The sequence below is a fragment of the Pseudorasbora parva genome, chromosome 11, assembly GCF_024679245.1.
Source record: "Pseudorasbora parva isolate DD20220531a chromosome 11, ASM2467924v1, whole genome shotgun sequence".
Lineage (NCBI taxonomy): Eukaryota > Metazoa > Chordata > Actinopteri > Cypriniformes > Gobionidae > Pseudorasbora > Pseudorasbora parva.
This window is the reverse complement of record NC_090182.1, coordinates 16,454,677-16,468,347: the sequence shown is the minus strand read 5'-3', so window position 1 is coordinate 16,468,347 and position 13,671 is coordinate 16,454,677. Positions and strand designations below refer to the sequence as shown.

The 13,671-nt window shown below is 37.9% G+C and overlaps 1 protein-coding gene across 2 annotated transcripts in view; it reads right to left on the bottom strand.

Annotated features, from left to right (window-relative positions):
* Nucleotides 1–1,171: 1,171 nt before the first annotated feature.
* The window catches only part of fstl5 (follistatin-like 5), a 168,416-nt gene continuing 155,916 nt past the window's right edge, over nt 1,172–13,671 (bottom strand). For both annotated transcript variants that reach the window (XM_067457225.1, XM_067457226.1), the window contains exon 16: nt 1,172–3,517. In XM_067457225.1, the coding sequence (XP_067313326.1) occupies nt 2,815–3,517 (703 nt within the window). In that variant the 3' untranslated portion in view covers nt 1,172–2,814. The remainder of the gene's footprint in view (nt 3,518–13,671) is intronic.

Below are 13,671 nucleotides of genomic sequence, written 5' to 3'. Positions count from 1 at the left end.
TGCCCACTGACAGCAACATTGCTCATAAAGTTGCCCATTTAAAGTTTTGTGGTTTCAGAGTGGTTGTCAATGTGTTTGATTAGTAAATGGTAAATGGACTGCATTTATATAGCGCTTTTAACAGACCCTATGGCCATCCAAAGCACTTTACATTTTGCCTCACATTCACCCATTCATACACCAACGGCGATGTCAGCCATGTAAGGCGCCATCCAGCTCGTCGGGAGCAGTTGGGGTTAGGTGTCTTGCTCAAGGACACTTCGACACTTGGTCAGGTGGAACCGGGGATTGAACCACCAACCTTCTGGTTTGTAGACAATCTACATGAACCACTGAGCCACTGCCGCCCATCATCTGGAAGTCATCTGGAAAAGACAGCAATCACGCCGTTTTGTTTTCATCATAGCTGTGGTGTGGAATTAGAATGATTACTAAAAATGTATAGTTAACAAACTACGCCTTTGAAAAAAGAATGCATTTTTTTGGGCTGCTGGACATGAGGATGATCAGACTTAGAAAAGGATGAGCATGAAAATATTAAACTGTGACCACTAAATTATCCCCAAATCTCTCTGAAAATGGTGGGTGTGCAGTCTATAATGAGAGAAGGAGAGAATGAAAGAAAGATAAATGACCGACAATAGATAATTGCAGTGCCGCCTTGGTCTCGTTCATGCAGCAACTTGTGCATTCATTTGGCATTATGAGCGAGATTGGAAAAAAAAGAAGACTATTAAAGTAATGGATCAGTCAGAGAGGAGGGAGAAATACAGAAAGAAAAGAAGAAAGAAGAAAAAAAGACAGGGACAGTCCTCGCCCCATGTATTTGTTCCCAAATTCGAGTCTTTTTATTGAATCCTGTCTTAAATCGACTGAGCTCTTGCTACAAGGTGCTCATTATTTGTGTGGAATAGCATGCTTCGAGCTTTATAAAGTGAGTTTTAATAAATGAAGTTTGGCTGTGTAATGGAGCATAATGCATTATTGAATTGTAAATTATGTCATTGTGCAAGATAAATAGCATTTGTGCTTTGAATGAAAGACTTTCATACTGAATCCATCAATTTGTTGATGCGCTAATGCATAAATTAATGTGGATTGGGATTTTATTTCAGTTTACAGTCTATTCCACTAATATTAATGACAAAATAATACCCAAGACCGTTTTTTTTTCAAAGTTATAGGCTTTATTTAACTGCCAAAATGTCAAGCATGTTTCTACATAAATAACAACCACGAGAATCAACGTACATGGCTACATGGAGCTTATGAAATCTCTGGATGTGACATCACAATGTAATTGGTCATTTGTGGAACAAAGCCGGTGTAGTTCTTTTGTCCTAAAAATAAACCAGGGGAAACGAATCAACCTGAACCGTTTGAAGATGATTTCGGCTAGCTATAGTTTGGTATGTGAGCGTAGACCAACCTGCTATTTACAGAACACAAGTAAAAGTAAAATCACTAAAAAACAAAACAGTCATGGTTACTTAGGGAATAAGGAAAATACAGTCTTTTTACAGCATTTTAACAAAATATACAAAATCTAAACTAATACATAAATGTAACTAATTTTGGGGGGGGGGGGCAAGGGGGGAGAAAGCTCAATTCATGCAGCCCCATTGGCTGGTGTGTCAATGAAAATGCATAGACTGTCCATTGAGGAAACAATTCAACGTCGTGAGCACACGCTTGTGCTTCCTACTGACACTAAAAGATTCCTTTGTTCGTGCTCTTGTAGCATTGTGACTCTCAAACTCTTAAATAAATGTTTCCCAGCTATATAACCCTTGCAATGCATAAATTACGTCTAACATCACACCACGCAACAGTTACTGAAAGCAGACTCTCACGCCAGTGGCTGTGACTGCTGAGTCAACTAAAACTTGATTCTTTATGTGCCCTTGAAACTCTACATCCTCTCTTACTAAGATTATTCAGGATCATACCTGTCCCTATGCATGTTATGTGTACTATTGTATAACAGACTCCATCTTATTTGTTCACTGATCTAACCACTGTTGGTTTTCATGTAGGTTTTAATTGGGGCGTCAACACAAAGGCTTCACACAATTCTCTGTGTCATCACTCTTACATCCAAACTTTTCATGAAGATTTACAGTTGTCAAGCACATCATTACCGACATCTCTATATCCACAGTAGGTGACAGTTTCTCAGCACGATGCTGTTTTAATAAGCCAGAGATGCCTCTGGGTCTGTGGGAGTTATAAACAGGTGAAATTTAAGTGTAGCTCTCATTTTCACTCTGTGTGTGAGAAAGCAAAGGAGGTTTTAATCCACAGGCTCGGGGGGAATAATTACATTGGCTTTCTTTTTTAGCGAGTATTCCTTCAAGGCACTGGAAAAAAGTGGGCCAAATGCATTTTGTATATGTGTTAAATGTTAGCAGGGAAATGAGGAAATATTATTCTTAAAAGATGGCATTAAAAATACAGTTTTTTCTGGGTCTGTATCAGCTGAGATGATTCATTTGATCTGTTGAATAATTTTCACCTTCAAACAAAGTGATTCCCACTGACTTCTTTAATAAAAGATACCAATGCTAGTTTGACACCACCTAATATTTTTGGAGAAACTACATATTAGCTATTTGACTCGAAAACCTGGCTAACTTATTAAAAAAACAAGCATTTCCCAAGTTCTCTTTTCCAATGCTGTCAATTTTGAACAGTCAATTTTGTTTATTTGTTCCAAACTTTGAGACTTTTTTAAACTCAATAAATTAAACAGAGACCAAATTCAGTGCAACCTGTTTGTTTGTTTGTTTCCCTCTCAAGCCCCTTTAAGACGGCCTACGCCTCTCCCACCCACACCACAGTATTTCCCAGGGGAACTTCAGTGATCTCGCAGTTGAGTTTATCCAGCCGTCCATCCAGTATAAACAGGGAGCTTTGAGACGGAGTCATGAGATACTGTCCGAACAGCCCGCTGCCAGTCATGACCCTGTTCTGGCGGTTCCAAGGCCACTGCGCCGATGACGTGGGCTGCTTTAGGCTCTTGATCATTTTGACGTTTCCGGTGCTGAGCTCCACAAAAAGAGCATCTGTCTGCCGGCCCGAGCTGCCGAACACGTTATACTGGGTAGCCTCGGTGAACGAGGGCATGAAGGCCAGATCGGACAGGTGCAGGTTGGTGTGAATGTCAAAGGGTTGGCCGATCTCTCCCCGCACGGACACGGCCTGCAAGCGCATTAGCCCGTCACGGTCATCTACACTCACTAAATAGTGGCCATCAGGAGAGACATAAGGCGTTCCGCTCACATCCCCATTGGGACCGATGACATTGTCTGTTACGCTATCGATGATTAGTTGTGGTCTTACTGCACCTGTTGAGTCCGGCCAACAGTTAACAAAGTAGTATCCACCCAGGTGTGTGTAGGCGAGGGATTGTGGGATACAATCGTACTGCTGCAGACTAATGTTTTTTACATAGGAGGTGGTTTCCAAGTCGATCTTATGAAGAGTTGGTTCATTCTTGTGGAGGATAATACCGAACCTATAAATGAGAGGACATGTATTAGACATCATCTAAAACATTAAACAGAACGTTGTTTCTTTGACTAAACAAGCATTTGTGCGAACTAAATGCATAATCTTATATTCCAATTCATTGCTTTTTAGCTGGAATTTTAAAGAGTAAGCATTCATATTGCTGTGTAAGTTTAGTTTTTTAATAGCCTGGTTAAAACCAGACCATTCTCAGTATTAACAGAGTTATGGTCCGACAAAGCTTCATAGACAAATTATTTCCAAAGGGGCGTCACCAACGGACGATGACATAGCAGAGCGACGGAGAACCATCTGAGACAGCAATTCTCTGTTTGTGATTTCGAGGGAGATGTTGCAATGGCTTCTGACGACTTTTGCCATTTTTGTAAAATAAATATGATAATAGCTGGTGTCCAACGCCACTGCATCAACGTTTTTGCAACATTTGGAAAACCTAATAGCATCTCAGAACGACTGAAACATCTCAGATTGACGGTCGAACAGAAAACATCAAGCCTTGATCGCATTTGCCCATGTTTTAAGGCATTTGTATTGTGACTAGAATGCGATTTGCAATATTTTGAAAATAAAATAATATTGATGAGTCTTTGAAAAAAATGTTTCTCACAAACTTTATTCAAATTCAGTCATTTCAAAAGTGTCAGAACATTTTCAGACTTGAAGATTGTTACGCTATATATATAAACATTAGATGTTACCAAAACAATGATTAAAAGATATGCAATATATGCATTTAGTTTAAGTTTATTTCATTATATAAAAAAATAAATAAATAAAAACTTTTATTTTATGAACCATCATTTTCCACTATTTTAAGTCTTAAATTCAGTCAAACATTAATTTATAACAACAAAATTAAATTCCAATGTCAATATTTTTGTATTAATAATATATGATTTAAATGAAAAATCAGTGTATACCATTTATTTTTTTGAATACAATGTGGGGGACACAACATGGTGTCTATGGCAAAATTAAAATCTGTATTTTATGATATGGTCATATTATGATAGTATTTTCAAATCAGCTGGGAATTTTTTAAAATCAAAATAAATAGGCATTATTAGTCAAATTTAGAGATGGAATCATTTTATTTTTGTTGTAAAATATCATTAAATTTGTTGTCTTGCAAATCAGCAAATTCCTCCCAGTCATTCCACTTTCTCTGGTTCAATTCGTGAATTGAAAGGAAGCCATTCCAAAACATTTGACTTTTGCCAACCGTAAATGATCTGTATTGATAAATAAAAGCTCCAATACCAAGATAAGTGTGCCTGGAACTGGATCTAACTCCACTGCTCACTTGAGTAATGTTTCCCTGAGGGCACTGGGCTTGCAATTAATGAAGTGTAAGTTGCTTTGGATAAGAAGTATCTGCCACGCCGCAAGTAACAAAGCTAGGGGAGAGAACGAATTTAATGTCACGTCTCTATTCATCAGTCTATGCTAAATATCCTCTGCCAGATGCCTGGTTTCATAATTTATTTCAATTAAAAAATTAATCAGCCACACTTTGTCTTATCCATTGTGAAATCCAAAGAGCCCAATAATTGGCTATAAAAAAAAATCTCAGAAGAACAAAGAGCAAATGAAGTTGGTGAGTGAAATGAAGGATCTGACAAAGCTCAATTAAATCTGCATGCTCTCCAATCAATTCTAGTGCAGACTTCAAACCCTGACATCCATCTTCTTTTATGCACTTGAGAATGTGCTCGCTGTCTATGTCTGGCCAAAAGGCCACGTCTGCCATGGGCTGATGGGACAGATTATCGCTGCCAGTGATGAGCTCCATCAATTGGCAGCCAGTGTCCGTCCATTAGCTACAGGCCAGGCTGTTTTGGCTGTGACGATATGCTCTGGGCTTAATTTCTAAATTATGAAGTCCAACTGGGGTGGAGAGATCACGGAACATGAATGTAAAAGTGTGAGTTTATTACCCAGTCAACACTCTGAGGGTACACTGAATAATTATTTTGATAGCAAGAAAAAAATCCCTCCTGATGAGCTATTTTTGCCTCCATTTCTGTTAATATACTTTCTATTATAGTTTTTGACAAGCTATAATAAATGTTTTCTGTTTTTCTGACTGTTGTTTTTCAAATTGTTAAATTTTGACGAGTTGCATGGAAACCAATGGGGGTCAGTTTTTTGTACAAATCACATCTACTATATGTGTTAAAACTTTGTGTGCACATTTATGACTAAATAAGAAAAAGTCACAACATTTCAAGAATAAATAAATGTCCCATGCTATTTAAATGTGGGTCAAAAACCTTATTAACAAATGATTTTCTGAACTTGCACAAAGTTTCTTTCTCCATGGATAACAGAAAACACCAAAAGGAAAAGTATATTCAAACTCATTTTGTTAATAAAAATTGCGGCTTGTGGTGTGTGTCTTTCAGCGAATGAGATGCATTCAAGACACCATGAAATCAAAATGGACATTTCATGGGCAGTATTAACCGTATTGTTCTGAATAGAAGACGACCCTGATCATAAGATGACCCCCCCTTTTCAAGATGTAGATTTTTTTTTAAATATTTTTGTATTAAATTTTTTGTATTGAAAGTATGGTAAATACTGGTAAAATGTACAAATGATCACATTTAAAAATAAACACTTTTTGGCATACCATAAAAATAACCTTTATTTTTATTTATACTGTATTATGTAATAATTAGCCTATCCATCTCATGATGAAAATAATGTAGCCTATCACCATTGAAATCTGGGTACGTCTGACAAAATTAGATATTTTTCCTGTATAAGTTGTCCCGTCAGCGAGGCACACAAACATGACAGTTGCGCGACAGTAAGCTTCTCTTTGAGAGTAGGCTTCTCTTCTCTTTCACTCAAACATTACACTGTGACACACCATATTTGGCACACTCGTATTTAACGCCACCTATTGTTGCGGATGTATTATTGACATATAAAAGTCTAGACCCTGAATATAAGATGAACCCATTTAAAAAAAAAAAAAAAAAAGTATTTCTAGGAAAAAAAACTTCGGAAACTTGTCTTATATTCAGAACAATACGGTATTATAAATAATTGATCTGTTCACGATTTTAATTTAAAAAAAAATCATGCACCCTCATAATCTTTTTAAAGGTCCCGTTCTTCGCGTGTTTTCAAAGCTTTGATTATGTTTACAGTGTGCAATATAACATGAGTTCATGTTTCGCGTGTAAAAAAAAACGTATTTTTCACACAATTTACTTATCTGGACAGCGCTGTTTTCTCCGTCCTAAAAACGGCCTGATGATTTCCTTGTTCTATGAAGTCCCGCCTTCAGAAACACGTAACGAGTTCTGATTGGGCTAGCGCTTCACGTGTTGTGATTGGACAGCAGCTTAGCGCATTTTGCCCAGAAAGGTCCCGCCTCTTACCATAACGGAGAGATGCAAGCGCTGAATGCGTGCTCTTCTCCACGTGAGAGAGCAACAAGACCACACCCCCTATTTTGCGTGTTCTTGTGGGCGGACGGTTGGTCAACAAACGGTTCTAGTGAGGTCATTACATCCCTGCACTTCCTGCTGTAGCCCGAACCGGCTGTTCGCTGTAGGCTTTGAAAGGGAACTTCTGTTAAATAAAATATCTCGCTTGGCATTGAACTTTGAGCTTTATAATTTTACAGGTATTATTTATGCTCCAACAGCAACATTACACACTAACTCAAGTTTGAAAGATGGAATCGCGAAGAACAGGACCTTTAATGAAATGCATGGGTAGCAATATCAATGGACAATTATATCAATATCTTTATTATTTTTATTGTTGTTGTTGGGAAGAGACGGAAGAAGGGTACATTTTTTTAAAAGAAATAAATAGACTAAAACACTCAACACTCCCTTTTGATTTATATTTTGTATAGTCTTTGTATGTATACAACCATACCAAAAATAAATTAATTTCTTGATATATAATTAATTCAGACTGGTTTAATCAGTGGTGCCTCATACCTTGCATAAACGGAATTGGGCGCTATATGCGTGTGTGGTTTTGGTGGTGAATCCAATGTGGCAAAAACATGAATAAAACAGTGAAGATGGCTGCCGCTGTAGGACTCTTGAGCGCACTAACATCGATGACACAATAATAATGCAATTCAGACACAAAAATAGAGAGGGGTTGTAGTCGAACATGGCTGTGAAAACAAAATACCTCCTCTATATACTTGTGTGTATGTGTGCGTGTGATATGGGGGTCAGTAAAATGCTTTTAGAATCAGCATTCAGCTTTGTTAACAGAGGCATGTTTGATGCGACCAACAAGGAAACCCACATCACTCAATGATGATTACAAACAGTTTTTCTAGTGCTGGATATAAAAAAATCTACAGGGGCATTTGATGATGTATCTCTTAGTACACCAGGAGAGTATACTGAAGCACATGCATCTTTTAGAGTTGGCACATACAGCTCTGTCTTAGGGATATATCTGCAGCCACAGGAATAAAGCTGTTTTCATTACTCTATAAAGTTACTAGCCTCTACCCATGCAGTCAATATACAGGACAGCTTTGTAATATGATAATAAAAAATAAAAAAAGCAACACAAATGGGTGGGTTTGCAGCATTGTGTATACCTTGTGTATTCCATGGGTTTGTTTATGCACTGTAGGGCAATTAATAGAAAGAACGCTCCTGTCGTAAATCAATACTGTTCTCCAAACGCACCTTGGGGCGTCCCAAACACCCCTTCTTATGAACAAACAAAACATTTACTCACTCATCGCGACACCTGCATTTATAAAAACACATTCAATATTTATTTGACCAAATCCTTTGGACCTGTAAAATGTGTATTTGTCATTAGCAAAGGGATTACTCTATGATTAAAAGAAAAGAAAATAAATAAATAAATAAAGGTATGTTTTTACTGTTGACAACACATTTGCCCACAGGCTGGTTGCGGATAAAAGCATGACAGAAAGTCAATGAATGCTAAGAATGGGATTCCTGTAGGCTGTTATTTTCCCAGTGTGAAGGTGTGTAAATGCTGAAATAATTTGACAACCTGACTAAAATGTCACATGCGGTCTCTCCCTTGTATAAATCCCTCCTCAACAGTTTACTGCCACAGGTGATGTCAAAGCATATGAGGCATTTCAAATGAGAAACGAATGAAGTAATTATTGGATCACGGATCACCAAACATTCCTCCTTACATCAGTGTTTTGCACAAATGACATTGACGCTGTTTACCAGTCACAGATCTCATTAAGTCAGCATATTTTCAAAAATCAATATCCTCCTGGAGATTACAGGAGTAAATTCATATAAATTTACAAGGAACGTTGAGCTCTCTGGTTGATCTATTTATTATTTATGGGTATTCATGTGTACGGCATTAGGTTTAGATAAACACTGACACACACAATATCACAGTGCAAATCGCTTCTAAAACATAAACCTTTTTGCATGTGTGACTTTAGGGATGTAGAAATGTTTATGCATCATTTGAGATACATGTAATTCTGGAAATAGGATTTTTTGAATACATTTATATTATACAACCTAAGGGGGAAAAAACTTTCCACCAAAATTTAGCAGCACGACAATTTTGTGCTGAAAATTCAGCTTTGTCATCACAGGAATACATTATATTTTAAAATATATCAAATTAATGCAGACGTGGCAAGCTAATACATACACCGACCAGGCATAACATTATGACCATTACGTCCTAATATTGTGTTGGGCCTTTTGCTGCCAAAACACCCCTGACCCATCGAGGCATGGACTCCACTAGACCCCTGAAGGTGTGCTGTGGTACCTGGCACCAAGGTGTTTGCAGCAGATCCTAAGTTGTGAGGTCTGGCCTCCATGGATCAGACTTGTTTGTTCAGCACATCCCAATAATGCTCGACTGGACTGAGATCTGGGGAATTTGTAAGCCAAGTCAACACCTCAAACTTGTGCTCCTCAAACCATTCCTGAACCATTTTTGTTTTGTGGTAGGGCACATTATCCTGCTGAAAGAGGCCACCAGGGACTACTGTTTCCATGAAAGGGTGTACATGGTCTGCAACAATGCTTAGGTAGATGGTAAGTGTCAAAGTAAAATCCATATGGATGACAGGAACCAAGGTTTCCCAGCAGAACATTTCCCAAAGCACTTCCCAAAGAACATTTCTGCCGGCTTGCCTTCTTCCTATAGTGCATCCTGGTGCCATGTGTTCCCCAGGCATGCGACACACACGTACCCAGGCATCCACGTGATGTAAAAGAAAACGTGATTTATCAGACTAGACCACCTTTTTTCATTGCTCCGTGGTCCAGTTCTGTTGCTTACGCATCCACTGTTGGTGCTTTTGGTGGTGGACAGGGGTCAACATGGGCACCCTGACCGGTCTGCAGCTATGCAGCCCCATATGCAACAAACTGAGTATTCTGACTTCTATCAGAACCAGCCTTAACTTGAGCAATTTGAGCTACAGTAGCTCGTCTGTTCGATCTGACCACACGAGCAAGCCTTCATTCCCCATGTGCATCGACACTGTTACTTCTTTGAACCACTTTCGAAAGATACTGACCACTGCAGACCGGGAACACCCTTCAAGAGCTGAAGTTTTAGAAATGCTCTGACCCAGTCATCTAGCCATTAGCCATTATGGGTAGGTTTAGGGGTAGGGGCAGTGTAGTGGGATAGAATGAAACGGCGTTGACAAACACGCTAAAAAGCGATTATGTGTCTTGATAGCACGCCAAAATGGCATACGAATTGGCGTGTCATATATGTTATTTCATGAGATCAGTCTGGGAATGGAGAAAAAATATTACCACTTAGCACCTCCGGTGGACGCTTCACCCAAAAAGTGCAGGTAAACGTACCTGGAGGTACATATTTCAAGTGTTGCAAAAATGTAGGCAGAGTCACGTATTTCCAATGAGCCTGGGTTGCAAATCAGCCCATGAATTAAACACAGCAAACACAATGTTTCTCATATTTCCTATTCTGTTAAGCTTTGATTCAAATTAATTAATAAGTACTTATTAGTAAAGACACTTATCATTAAAAAGATCTTTCTCAGACAAAGCATCTCCATCATTTACTAAATACATGCGGGGATTCATTATTGAGCTTAAGCTGCATGGAAAACCAAAATCAAAGGATTTGTAAACATTTGTAGCTCTCTAAAGTTGTGCATAAAAAAGGGATGTCAATAATTGTCTGCACTTTACATACAAATACCTTTGAGATCACCATGTCTGGTCTTGATGTGTGAGTTATTTAAAGGCCGGGACACACCAACCCAACGTCAAAGAACTAGCAGCAACGAAAGCCAATTGTGTTGTTGCCTCTTGTCGGCCGCATCTGGGCCAAAAAGCTGCAATTGAACACACCAAGAGAACTACAGCCGACTAGCATCCGTGTTCTGCGCCTGCGTGTAAATGAGACACATGTCTATTTCTGCAGATATATTAGTCTACGTATATTCACTCAAAAACGACCTGATCGGCCGATCATCAGCTTGGTGTGACCCAGGCTTTACATAATCACCCTCTCAATTTTTCTCTCATTCCCTTAAGATCAATAATGTAATTCGTCAAACAGGTTACATAACACGTTTACAAAGAAACACAACTTCCCTATTCAAAAGCTAATGTCATGTACTAAATCAAATCTTGCCATGCAGGTGAAGATCAGAGGGCTAAAGTACTTTTAACTGAAGTTAACCTCTATTTCAGTATAGAGAGCTGATGTTGCACTCCGTTGACTCAGAGCACAGCAACATTTTATTCCATCAGGGAGCAGACAGCAACGCTAAATGTCACCAGCCAGTTGGGAGGCAGAGTGCCAAAAAAGTGTACCCTCAACTGACCGTCCTGTAGTTTAATCAAGAAAAACCAAGATTGACACGCACTGAACTGTAGTGACAGGAACTAAATTGTAGTGCAGCATGCTCTGTATCTCCTACAGTATTACTGCTAGTAAATATTAGGGTGAAATCAAACCGCTGGGTTCAGTGACTCCTCAATGAGGAGATTTGTGTATTTTGTGGGTGTGTGTTGCATGCATGTAAGCCGTATTTTCTTAGGCACAGAAACGATTGAAAATTAAACTGGTCTTTGTGCATTACACTATATCCTCGGGATATTTTGTGGAACTAAAATTATGTCTTCACAAATCAGTTTTTTAATTAATTTGAATTGTTTCATTGTTTTGAGTTTCATGAACTTCTTTCTTTTAATTAAAAAAAAAACTTAAATATAACTAAAACTGGGCAGGGATGTCTATTTCCCAGCATGCTTTGCCATGACACTCAAGGGAGAGTAAATGCTAAAACGAAGCGTTATATAATTGCGTGTGTGTGTGTATGTGTGTGTGTGCGCACGCTTGTTTTTGTGAAATATCAGGACACAAATGTGTATAATGACATGGGTATGACATAGGTATTATAAGGAGAGGGTGAAATATGAGGACATTTCACATGTCCCCACTTTTCAAAAGGCTTAAATCATACAGAAAGATATATATATATATTTTTTTTTTTTGAGAAAGTAAAAATGCAGAGTGTTTCCCGTGTATGGGTAGGTTAAGGGGTAGGGGCAGTGTAGAGAAAATACAATTTGTACGGCATAAAAACCATTACGCCTATGGAATGTCCCAAAACAAATCTCTCTCTCTCTCTCTCTCTCTCTCTCTCTCTCTCTCTCTCTCTCTCTCTCTCTCTCTCTCTCTCTCTCTCTCTCTCTCTCTCTCTGTGTGTGTGTGTGTGTTTGTGTGTGTGTCTAAGATTGATGTTAAGTGGCAGATTTAATAGTGTTTGGTATGTCAGTGTCTTTTATGTTGGGATTTTTTAAGGGTTTGGGAGCATAAGCTTAGTTTGAGAACAGATTATGTAAAATGTTTTATATTACTGTACTCATTCAGCAGTTTTATATTACTGTACTCAAGTGCTATGCTTTCCTAATGTTATTAAAGAATTGTGTCATAGTAAGGTAGCATTTATTGAATTAACTAAAAAGCTAATTAAAACTAGCCAGATTTCCACTACCAACAATATTTAGATGATACATAATCATTTTAAGTTAAATGTATGAATGAGCTTACTCAAATATTTCAAGATAAGAACAATTAAAATGTACTAAATAGAAATTCTGAAGAAGAATCTTCTGCAGAAGTTCTGCTTAAATTTAATATTTACAGTTTAACTTTTAAAACAACATTTAAAAGTACTCTGCATTGATGAGTAAACAGTATACTGTAAATGCTCTTAGCGTTCACTGATCGTGAGATTCACACTGCAGATATACAAATTGTTTTAACCGTTATGCTGGTTTGTTGGATATCATTATTAAAATAGGAATGTGCTATTAGATTGTAAAGAAACTGTAAATCATATTTCTTTACTACACAGTCTAGTACCTTTGTCTTTTTATCTGATTTTCAAATACTTCTTTCTGTCAATTCAAAGTAGGAAATATTGCGATTCACCTTGTAACTGGTTGGAGTGCCTTTAAGCTTATAACTTATGTGCCTTATAGCTTATAACAAAGGGAAAAAATGGGAAAAATACATCTGGAACCAAGGCCACTGAAAAAGTGGGCTGGAACTATTGCACTTTCTAGAGTGTTCTGATACTTATCAGGTTCCATTTCAGCAAGGGTACTGTGACTGTAGGCAGCAGACTGCAACATTTTAGAACAGTGTAATATTTGATTTTTTTAGGACTGTCACATTTGTAATTTTTTTGAGAACATTTTATATTGTTTGCCACCGTGTTCTCGTCATCTCGTCGACTTGCTCTCTTGATGAAGAGAAAAAAGTAAATCTCTCTAGTGTTTGGAATTGAGTCATTTTTTTATTTTTTATATTAACACGACATGATAGCGTAAGTAAACATCCATCTGCCAACAGGGGACAGTAAGAGGATCACGGCATGCTTAGTAATCTTCAACTCAGATTTTAATCAATTCAAATTAGATTTCCATATCCATGCCACATCTCCTGGTCTGTTTATTCAGGGTTTAAACTTACATTTCCCCTTTGACTACCTCTAAATCTACTTCCCCATGTGAGTGACTATGAATGCACAAAATGGTTTATTAAGATCTAAATGTCAGTCCCTGAATGCAATTTACACAATACCTGGAGCTAAAGTTGTTTTCTCTGGAGTTATAATCC